The sequence below is a fragment of the Thermochaetoides thermophila genome, assembly GCF_000221225.1.
Source record: "Thermochaetoides thermophila DSM 1495 unplaced genomic scaffold scf7180000011823, whole genome shotgun sequence".
NCBI lineage: Eukaryota > Fungi > Ascomycota > Sordariomycetes > Sordariales > Chaetomiaceae > Thermochaetoides > Thermochaetoides thermophila.
Genome location: NW_006383039.1, coordinates 427946 through 439002, shown reverse-complemented (window position 1 = coordinate 439002; position 11057 = coordinate 427946). Strand labels below are relative to the sequence as shown.

General features: G+C 56.1%; 4 protein-coding genes across 4 annotated transcripts; 2 read left to right on the top strand and 2 right to left on the bottom strand.

Moving 5' to 3' along the window:
• Positions 1-68: 68 nt before the first annotated feature.
• CTHT_0073890 (uncharacterized protein) lies at positions 69-1307 on the bottom strand (the record flags this gene model as incomplete). The annotated part of the gene is made up of 3 exons (XM_006697580.1): positions 69-268; positions 402-1138; positions 1270-1307. 3 exons carry the CDS (start codon positions 1305-1307, stop codon positions 69-71), a joined length of 975 nt encoding a protein of 324 aa, XP_006697643.1.
• Positions 1308-2508: 1201 nt separating this feature from the next.
• On the top strand, positions 2509-4189 carry CTHT_0073880 (uncharacterized protein; the record flags this gene model as incomplete). Its single annotated transcript, XM_006697579.1, has 4 exons — positions 2509-2666; positions 2723-2852; positions 2911-3714; positions 4181-4189. 4 exons carry the CDS (start codon positions 2509-2511, stop codon positions 4187-4189), a joined length of 1101 nt encoding a protein of 366 aa, XP_006697642.1.
• A 1053-nt stretch (positions 4190-5242) lies between these two features.
• On the top strand, positions 5243-7889 carry CTHT_0073870 (beta-mannosidase-like protein; the record flags this gene model as incomplete). Its single annotated transcript, XM_006697578.1, has 2 exons — positions 5243-5752; positions 5823-7889. The coding sequence occupies 2 exons, from the start codon at positions 5243-5245 to the stop codon at positions 7887-7889; spliced, it is 2577 nt and encodes an 858-aa protein (XP_006697641.1).
• Positions 7890-8293: 404 nt separating this feature from the next.
• CTHT_0073860 (dehydrogenase-like protein) lies at positions 8294-9538 on the bottom strand (the record flags this gene model as incomplete). Its single annotated transcript, XM_006697577.1, has 2 exons — positions 8294-9427; positions 9521-9538. The coding sequence occupies 2 exons, from the start codon at positions 9536-9538 to the stop codon at positions 8294-8296; spliced, it is 1152 nt and encodes a 383-aa protein (XP_006697640.1).
• Between the last annotated feature and the right edge of the window lie 1519 nt (positions 9539-11057).

The window sequence follows — 11057 nt, the reverse complement described above, 5'->3', positions numbered from 1 at the left end:
TCTAACCTCCTCGAGACTGTAATCTTCTGATCAAGTTTGCCTCGCTGGCGCAAACGTGCTGAGAGGCCTCAGTTGGGATCGTAATTATGAGTTACCTGGTTACTGTGTGGGATCAGGATGGGGAATCTGGAGCTGAGATCTGCCACCAAATGTCTTTGTTTGGCGTTGCAGGGATAGATGGCATCTTGGTCGATAGGCTGGACATTGTCGGCGCAAAATCCCATCATGCGTGATGATGGTGTGGCATTCACGGACACATAAACCTCGCCTAGTAGGGTATCTTAGTCAATGATCCTAGCTCAATAATAAGTGCGGATTACTAAATATACTGCTCTTCTCCCAGTTCTTGTGTGAAGATGCATCGTAACTGCGTCCAAGAGCTCTCCCCTCTCACAGCTTACTCGGCATCCTGGTCGCACCATCCAACCGAATCACCACGCCATTCAACATGATATTCTCCACGGCATGCTTCACCAAGCTAGCAAACTCCTCCGGCTGGCCCGGCCTGGCCGGGAATTCCATTGCCTTTCGCAACCCCTCTTTCACCTTATCCGACAACATAGCCGTCATGGCCGAGTCGAACATGCTCGGCGCGATCGTCACAACTCGGATCCCAAACCTCGACAAGTCCCTTGCCATCGGCAGCGTCATGGACGCCACTGCGCCCTTGCTCGCTGCGTATGCTACCTGCCCCATCTGCCCCTCGAACGCGGCTGCACTGGCCACCATCACCACCACGCCCCTCTCGCCGTCTTTTCCTTCGGGTGGGGCCTTGGCCAAAAGGGGGAGGAATTGCCGAACTAGATCGAGCGTGCCGCGCAGGTTGATGTTCAGCACGAAGTCGATGCTTTCCAATGAGACGGGGTTAAGCTTCTTGTCCAGGATGAGACCGGGCAAGCCGACGCCCGCGCAGGGGATGATGCCGCCTAGGGGATGCCCCGTTTCGGCGATCCAGGATTTGACTTTTTCTACGGCCGCAGTGATGTCGCTTGTGGAGGTCACGTCGACGGGAATGAAGATTGTGCGGGGGAGGGATTGGGCGAGGGAGGGGCCTTGGGAGGAGGGGAGGTCGAGAAGGGCAACGGAGGCGCCGGCGGAGAGGAGGGATTGGATTGTTGCGAGGCCGAGGCCAGAGGCGCTGAGGCGGTTAGCACATTATTGATGAGATAGATGGTAAATGGGAGGTAAAGGATGGTGATGAGGGAGGAGTTGTGAGAGTGAGGTGAGGTGAGAATGCGGCGCACGTGATGTGTAATTGGGGAAACGTACCCGCCGGAGACGACGAAAGTGCGTCCTTCAATCTTCATGATGGAGGGGTACTTAGAACGACGCGATCAGAAATTTTACAGAGCAATTGACTCTGGTGTCAAGCTCGAGTGATGTGTACGTCAAGGCTCATTAAGATGGTGTTGACGTTCTAGTCTCACCGGGACAAGCGCTCGGAGCTCCACCCAAACAGCCGGGGAGCCGAGGCTGGCAGGAGCTTTACCCTGAGACCCCGAGATCCAGGGGGTGGGTTCCACGACAGACGAGGCAAGAAAGATGAAGATGAGATTCTCAGTTCTAGATCTTGTATGGCGTGAGAAATCTGTATGTTCTGCCATATTGCAATGGGATATTTCCTGAGTGCTTTTGTGAGTTCAAAGGAAAGATGGGAGACAATCATGAACGTGAAGGACCCTTGTTTCAATCTTAACTCCCCTTTGGTCCTTGTATGCTGGGCTTCAATCTTTCTGTGACGAAAGCTTTCACAACATTAGCCCAATTCAGGGTTCAATTTATTGGAAGACAACAAGATGCTAACTGCTTGCTCTAATAATAACTTCAATTCCTTATACAAAAAGGAACTTGTTCACAAATGAGACCAGAGTCTTCAGTGATGGAGAGCGATTCACCGTTATTATCATAGAGGTCCTACAAAAGTCGATGATATCGCACAGCCCCTGTAAATTGTAATTTCATGCCAAGACTGTAAAGTACCATCTCATGTCGATAAAGACATTCTGTTGGTCGGTAGTGACGCAAGGCCCCACAGCCCCGATCAAAAAAAATATCAGGACCCTGTCAGATGCATAATCCACGCCGCGATCCACATGCAAGCAGGCAAGCCCCAGCAGAAGCATCCGCTCTGATAAGCCAGCTCCAGTATATCACGACATCGCAAGAGACCACGCTAGAGAGACACCCCTCTCTCTCTCTCTCAGAATCACAACGCGCGTGCGTGGGGTAATTGTCCGGTCACTGCTAAATTTTTTGACAGTGTGTGGCACAGGCCAGTTGGTGAGAAACATAGAGCGCGTGCAACAATCCTCATGCTTCGGTCAGAAATCTTTGTTGAGGCTCGGTGACCCACGCATACGAGAGGGCTACCGGCTACAACCTGGGATCGCAACCACTGATATTAGAGAGAGACTTGAACCAGCTAGTTTCGACCTCGATCTGGAGTCCGGACCCTGAGGGGCCTTATTGTTCTCCCACAGCAATACAATAAGCAAAAAGCAGCAACAGATGAGCAGCTACGAGCTGCCCGGGCTTGGGCGCCCGCGGCGCTCGTCGGCCGGCAGTGAGGAGAGCATGTCGACGGTACGCGAGCAGGAACAGGAGCTGGGCAGCATGTATGATTACCTGGCCAAGGTGATTCTGCTTGGGCCAAGCGGTACGGGAAAGTGAGTAATCCAAAGCTTCGTCCTTAAGGTGGAAACACGGTTGCTGACGTGGCTAGGTCTTGCTTACTGCACCGGTTTGTCAAGAATGAGTGGAGGGTCCTCTCGTCACAAACCATTGGCGTCGAGTTCGCAAGCAAGATAATCAAAGTCGGTACGGGGGCAAGAAGGAAACGGATCAAGCTCCAGGTAAGTGTCCTTTGATGTCCTCCGTCCCCTTTAACACACCCTCGCTGACCCTTCTCAGCTCTGGGATACAGCCGGCACAGAACGTTTCCGCTCCGTCTCCCGCTCGTACTACCGCGGCGCCGCAGGCGCTGTCCTCATCTACGACATCACCTCACGCCTTTCTTTCAATAATCTCCAACCGTTCCTCAACGATGCCCGCGCGCTCGCCTCACCGAATCTTTCCATCGTCCTAGTCGGCAACAAACTCGACCTCGCCGACTCCCCTCATCCGCCTGGCCTTAACATAGGCATGAGTATACCCCCGCCGACACCCTCTACCGTCAGCCTCGCGAGCTCCTACACCAGCGCTAACACCGCTATCCCACCCTCCTCATCCGGCGCCTCGTATTCTTCCTCCGTAGCGTCAACCATCCATCCACACAGCCATTCCACACACAACAGTAGCCTAGGAAGCGGCAGCACAACCACCGCAACCGCCGGCGGCGGTCCGGGCCAATGGCGTGCAACGGTCGCCCCCGACGGGCGCGAAGTCTCCGCCGTCGAAGCCGCCCGCTGGGCCAGCACAGTTGGCATCCCCGTAACAATGGAGGTCTCGGCCTTCAGCGGCGAAGGCGTCGATGAGGTGTTTGGCCGGCTTGCGAGGATGATTCTCGCCAAGATCGAGCTGGGCGAGATCGATCCTGACGATCCGATGAGTGGTATCCAGTATGGCGATGCGCCGGCTGTGTGGGGAGGGATGAGTGATGCGGATGGGGGCAGTGTGAGAAGTGGGGTTACGGGGGATGGGAGTGAGGGGATTGGGAGGAGGAGGAGGAGGAGACGGGGCGGAGGGACCGGGCAGGCGTTGAGGGAGTGGGAGGAGGTATTTACTTTGACGAGTCGTAGACGGAGAGGGGGGTGTTGTTGATTGGGCATGCGACGGGTATGGGGGTTTTTGTTGTTGTTGTTGTTGTTGTTGTTGTTGTTGTTGTTGTTGTTGTTGTTGTTGTTGTTGTTGTTGTTGTTTTTTGTGAGGCTTTTGTTTGTGATACCATAGTAATTTTGTGTCTACCTGTCTACGTATATAATGTCTGGATGGATGGATGGCGACTGAACTGGTTGCAGGAAGCTTAATAGGTTGATGGACGGAAGGCAGATCTGAGTTTCAGGAGCACTTCTTCCTTTGCATGGCGTTCATGGCTACCGGGATAGACTCGCCGGATACTTGATGAGCAATTTGTTGGTTTCTATCTGGTCATACGAATTTACTAGAAACATCCCCGTCCATTCGCGTTTTACCTACGCTGTGCCATGATCCTTTTCGCATCACAAGGCTGACAATGATGCAGATGGCTTAGCCGCATGGCTGATAGATAGAGCCGCTCATGCAGCTACATGCAGTCTTGGCTTCTTCCCCATACGGTCGCGGAAAGGCGCCCTCCGCGGTCAGGGCCTGCTAGCGCTGCAGGGAAAAGGCTGCACGGGCTGTTGGTTTCTGGGTGTTCTTGTAGGCTAGGCTGATGCTTAGCGACCGCGGCATGTCGGTACTTGCGGCGGTACTGCGGCTTCGTCCAGCGGACATTGAATAGACGACGGATGCGGTTCAGGGCATTGGTATTGCTGTGGCATCGCATGTTGTCCAGGGAGAGTTCCTCTTGGCTTCTGAGCTCTCAATATGAGGCATGAACGAAGATGGAAAGCTCTAAGTGCAGCTTCTGATGTCTGGACAACAAGTGACCTGGGAACCAAAGTCATGAGCATATGAAGCAGAACAACCAACCTATACCCCTAAGAATCCAAGAGAACAGCTACAGCGGTAGCCCCAGGGTCCCCAGCCCCTGGCAACCTGGCAATGGCACCCACCGGAGCTTCCAGCTGGACCCAACTGACCCGAGTTCGACCGAGCTAACCAACCGGGTACCGACAAGGCCAGGGCATGCTTCATCCGCTGACCGCGGGGCAACATGGCCCGCGCCGTGGGGCATCCCATTCAGGCACTTAGACGCGGTTACGCATCTCACTGCGCTCGAGATATGGAGTGTAATGTTGGGAAGTATAAGTACGCGGACATCAGATGAGGGATGCTGTTGGTCGGCGAGATAAATACTGCTGAGATGTCGAGTGGCTTGGGTTGATCCCTTTCTCGACTACCACACAGTCATTGCAGCTTTCTCATCTTTCGAATTTTCTTGAGAAACAGAAAGCGCGTGGTGAAGAAACGACCTGATCCTGTCGTGTCTTGACCCCTCATTGCTACCCCGCTATCTCCAACTCCAATTGCCTACCACCTCACCTCCCCTCACCTCCCCTCTCTCTTCCTCCTCTCCCTCCCCCCCCCAACGGGGCAATCCCCCAAGAAAAGCCTAGCCTGACGGTCTCCTAAGCACAAAGATTGCTTCTCCTGAGCCACGATGGTTCCCCTCGTCCGCATCCCCATCGACAAGAACTGGTCCTTCCGCCAGGCCGACGACCCCAAATCGCAATATCTCCCTGTGTCCCAGTTCCCGACCAATGTCCACCTCGACCTCTTACACCACGGTCTGATCCCCGATCCCTTCATTGGCAAAAATGAGCTTGTAGTTCAATGGATCGGCGAGGAACGTTGGGCCTACCGGACCACGTTTGCGGGCCAAAAGGTCCCTGAGGGCGCGAAGGCCGTGTTGGCATTTGACGGGCTGGATACATTTGCTACGGTCATGCTCAATGGGACCACGGTTCTGGAGTCGAATAATATGTTCCTGCCCTATAGGGTCGATGTGACGGAGACGCTGAGGCAGGAGGGGGAGAATGAGCTGGTCATTACGTTTGACAGTGCGTACTTGAGGGGTTGGAAGCTGGTTGAGAGATATCCTGAGCATAAGTGGGGGTGCTGGAATGGCGATAACTCGAGGTTGGCTGTAAGAAAAGCACAGTATCACTGGGTATGTCCTTGATCCTTGGTTTCTGACCTTTCCCCTGACCGAAGATGTATATTTGTTGACAATCTCCCAGGGCTGGGACTGGGGTCCGACCCTCCTTACCTGCGGCCCCTGGCGCCCCGTCCATCTCGAAATCTACCATGCCCGTCTTTCCGACGTCAACATCGAGAGCGAAGTGGACAAGTCTCTTAGCTCAGCTACCATCAAGGTGACTGCTTCCATCGAGGGCTCCAACACTGGCCCTGTACGCGTGGCAATCTCCCTCGACGGCCAACAAGTCGCGAACAACACCGTTACTGCCGAAGGTGGTTCCGCTTCGACGACCTTCAATCTCAACTCTCCTGCCCTCTGGTATCCCCATCGCTACGGCGAGCAGCCGCTTTATACCGTGACAACGACCCTCCTCTCCCCCGATGATTCCACAACTCCCATCGACACGGTGTCCAAACGCATAGGACTTCGCCGGGCCGAACTCATTCAGCGCCCGGTCCAAGGCCAGCCCGGCACAAGTTTCTTCTTCGAAATCAACAACATCCCCATCTTCTGCGGCGGCAGCGACTGGATCCCGGCCGACAACTTCATCCCGCGCATCTCTCGCCAACGCTACTACGACTGGCTACGCCTGGCGGCTGAGGGCAATCAGGTCATGATCCGAGTCTGGGGCGGTGGTATCTACGAGGAACAGGCATTCTACGATGCCGCGGATGAACTGGGTCTGCTCATCTGGCAGGATTTCATGTTCGGCTGCGGGAACTACCCTGCCTGGCCGGAGCTGCTCGAGTCGATTCGCCTGGAAGCCGAGGCCAACGTTAAGCGGCTCAGACACCACCCGTCCATCGTCATCTGGGCGGGGAACAACGAGGATTACCAGTTCGCGGAGAGCGTCAACCTCACCTACAACTACGAAGACAAGGACCCCGAGAACTGGCTCAAGACGGACTTCCCCGCGCGCTACATCTACGAAAAACTCCTCCCCGACGTCTGCGCCGCGCTAATCCCCAACGTCTATTACCACCCCGGCTCGCCCTGGGGTGCCGGCCGCGACACCCACGACCCGACCGTCGGCGACATCCACCAATGGAACGTCTGGCACGGCACGCAAGAAAAGTGGCAGAACTTCGACAAATTGGCTGGTCGATTTGTCTCCGAGTTCGGCATGCAAGCCTTCCCCTCCGTCCGCACCATCGACGCCTACCTGCCCAAGGGCAAAGACGATCCGGATCGCTACCCCCAGAGCGAGACGGTCGATTTCCATAACAAAGCCGAGGGCCACGAGCGCAGGATTGCATTGTATCTGGTGGAGAACTTGCGGTACGGACCGGATCCGTTGGAAGGGTTTGTCTATGCCACGCAGCTGATGCAGGCCGAGTGCCTTGCTTCGGCGTACAGGCTGTGGAAGAGGGAGTGGAAGGGTCCCGGGAGGGAATACTGTGCCGGCGCGCTGGTTTGGCAGCTTAACGACTGCTGGCCGGTGACCAGCTGGTCGGTGGTGGATTATTACCTCCGGCCGAAGATGGCGTGGTATACTATTAAGAGGGAGATGGCACCCGTGAGCGTGGGTATGACGAGGAGAGTGCATAAGCATCCCGAGGATCGATATACCAGGGTGAGGGTGGATGTGAGGACAGAGATCGAGGTGTGGGGGTCGAACTTGACGCTTGAAGAGTTGAAGGTGGATTGCGTTCTCAAAGCGTGGGATGTCGTTACTGGAGATGAGACCTACTCAGCTGTTGTGGCTGAGGACCTCACCCTCCCGGCGAACCAGTCGACCGAGATCGCCGCGATGGAGGTCCCCGTCCGGAAGAAGGGTGTTAACGAGGAGGGAAAGACGGTTGTGGCCGCTTACTTGGTGTCCAAGGCGGATGGGAAACAGCTGGCAAGGTATGTCAACTGGCCCGAGCCGTTGAAGTACGTGCACCTGCAGCGGCCTCGGGAGCTGGTTGCTTCGCTGACAAAAGGGCTGGATGCGGTTGAGGTTAGTGCGGAGGTGCCGGTTAAGGGTGTTGCGCTCGAGAGCGAGGATGAGGGGGTGTGGTTTGAGGATAATCTGGTTGATATCGTGCCTGGGGAGGTGGTGAGGATTGGTGTTAAGGGGGCCAAGGAGGGGACGAAGGTTGGGGCCAGGTATTTGGGGATGTAAACAAACGATGGATCGGGGATCGGGGAGTGTTTGTTTGTTTGTTTTGTTTGTTTGTTTGTGTGTGTGTGTGTGTGTGTGAGACTGACGACATGGAGTAGGAGGGGGTGTGTCGTAGACCCAGGGGGAAGGTAAAGTGTTACATAGAGGTTTCCTTTTAAGCTCGATATTCTGTTCGCTTCACACCCATAACTTCGGATATACTGTGATCATACGATTGCGGTACGCATTAGATTTCCGTCTACAAATCTCATGACGACAATCGAAAATGAAACCCAACCATGCACCCGTAACGCCATTGCAACCCTGCCTACCTCCGAAGAAACACTAAGATAGTAAAAAAAAAAAAAAAAAAAAAGGTCACGACTTATAAAGCTTCAGACAGACAAACAAAGACGCTCCTAAGCTCAGCAGCACCCAGTCGACCCGTTAACCTTCGCCTCCTTCAGCTTCTTCTCATCCACAGTGGTATCCAGCCCACCGTTCTCGACCTTCTCGTTCGGGCCAGCAATCAGGATCTTGATGACCTGGCCCTCGCGTACCTTCTTGAAGGCATCCTCGGCCTTCTCAAAGGGCACAACGCCATTGATCAGCTGCTTAACGTCGACCTTGCCCGATCCGACAAGCTCGATCGCCAGCTTGTAGTCACCGCTGCCATAGCGGAAGGAACCGCGAGCCGTCACCTCCTTCAGGCACAGCGCCATGATGGGGAAGGTGATATCAGCCTTGCCCATGCCGCCCTGGACGTAGGTGCCGCCCATGCGCACGACGTGAAGCGAGGTCTGGATCGAGGGCTCGGCGCCGGAGGCGTCGATGACGACGTCCGCGCCGCCGGGCAGGTCGGCGGCCTTAAGCAGGTTCTTCGCGTTCTCCTCGGCCGATACGCGCTGCGACATGTACGTGTGGGTAGCGGCAAACTTCTTGGCAAAGTCGAGCTTGCTCTGCACGATATCGACCGAGACGACCTTGCTGGCGCCAAAGGCGCGGGCGACGGCCGCGCACAGCAGACCGACGGGGCCGGCGCCCATGACGACGACGGACTGGCCGGGCGAGACGCGCGCCTGGCGCACGATGTGCACGGCCACGGCCAGAGGCTCGATCAGCGCGCCCTCCTGCAGGGAAACATTGTCCGGCAGCTTGTAGCAGAAGTCGGCAGGGGCGGTCCAGAAGCCGGTGAGGGTGCCGTCATAGGGCGGGGTGGCGGCAAAGACCATGTCCGGGCAGAGGTTATACTTGCCCGAGAGGCAGTTGTTGCAGCGGCGGCAGGGGTAACCCGGCTCCAGGGCGACGCGGTCGCCCGGCTTGAGCGAGGTCACGGCGCTGCCGACCTCTACGACCGTGCCGGCCGATTCGTGGCCCAGCACCATTGGGTCCTTGACCACGAAGTGGCCGATCGCGCCGTGAACCCAGTAGTGCACGTCGCTGCCGCAGATGCCCGTGTAGTTGACGGCGACGAGGACATCGTGGGGGGATTGGAGCTTGGGAACGGGGCGCTCCTCGAAGGAGACCTCGTTGGGCTTCTTCAGGACGAAGGAGAGGTTCTGCAAGACGGATATTAGAGAAAGAGTTCTGGGGGAGGGGGGAGGGAAAAAAAAAAAATATGAGAGTGTCAAGGCATGGAGAGCGAAACTTACAGACTTGCCGGCCGCCATTGTGTCTGATTGGCTATTGGGTTGAGGAAAGGTTCTATATATGTGATGGATGACGACCTCGCAGAGGCTCAGTCAAGGAGCAGAGGTTGGAGAAGAAGAGGAGAGAGCTTTGGAATCTGGCAGAGCTGGAAGAGGGGCAGAAGGTACGAGAAGGATGGCCCCTTTTATACCGGTACAGGTTGACAGGCAGTCACACAGCACGGAGCAACGGCCAGCGGGCAGCACCGCTGTTCGGAGATATCCAGAGGGGTAAAGGGTAGAAAAAAAGTCTGGACATGCCCGGGGGTGAAAGGGTGAAGGGGAGCTCCCCTCACGCTTCCCGATCACCCCGTGCGTAGACACGAGCTCAGGCACAAATTCATTTACTGGCACCTGTCACCGTGACTTTTCCATCCATGGATGGTCCTGTGGCCAGGCCTGTGGTCCATCTGGGTCCCTGGGGAAGGGTAAAAAGGGGGCCACCTCCATCCATTTCGGCCATGTCAGCCAAGCGGGGAGCCAGCCGCAGAGTGTGGAAGAGGAGAAAAAGAGACAAGAGGAAAAAAAAAAAAGAGGAGACAGGTACATGTACAAGCGCCCCATTTGATAGCATCCGTCGCAGTCTACAGTGTCCCAGGCTAGCAACATATCTCAAGGGAAGCAAAAGAATCCCGCATCGCCCGCAATCTCCCCCCACCACGGATCTCCACTGCGGCGCGTCGCCTGGGGCCGATTACGCCATGGATTTGCTTGTCAGGGCCTGGTTGCTGTGGTCGGGCATCCACACTTACCCAGGTCCCGAGAAGCTTGTCGCTGTCGTTGGAGTCGCGAAGTCGCTGGCAGTCGGCCGGCCGCGTCCCCACGAACTGGTTGCGCTACGGGGCAGGGCCGCATGGGGAGTCATTTTATCCAGTGAATTTAACCGGCCCAATCAATTCTGGGGTATGTGACCGTTGGTATCCGCATCTAGGGGGGTTCGATGGGCGCTACATCGCTGGATCGCGTTGGGCAGGACGTCAGGTGAGGCCCTGTAACTTTTTTTTCTCTATTTATCCCATGGATAAAAGCATGAGTGCTGGCGTCGGTGAAACGGGCAAACTGGATGAAATTGGTATGGAGCTGGGCGCATTAATAGATCGTCATGCTGGCGTCCTGTTGCTGTTGCTACTGCGGCTGCTGCGTCTCTGTCTGCAGGGCTCAAGCAGAGACAAACCGAGAGAGCGGATGGCCCGGTGTCATGAGGGCATTGTGGGCTGATTGAGGGGTGGTGACCTGGTAAACGAGACACTCAATCTGCCACCCGGCACTTGTTTCTCCCAACAGATCAGAGAGAGATGCGGGATGGATTGCAGCGGGCGCTATTTCTCGGCTGGCGCGTGATGCGACGACAGGCCTAGCGGCCTAGATGCCAGCGACCCAGCGCGTGGGGACGTCGCATTGCAGCGCTGCAGATGGTAATGGGACTCTACCATCTCGAAGCGACAAGGGGGGGAAGGGGGAGAGTTGCGGCAGATTGCGGTTGTTGGCTGTCAGCCTGGGG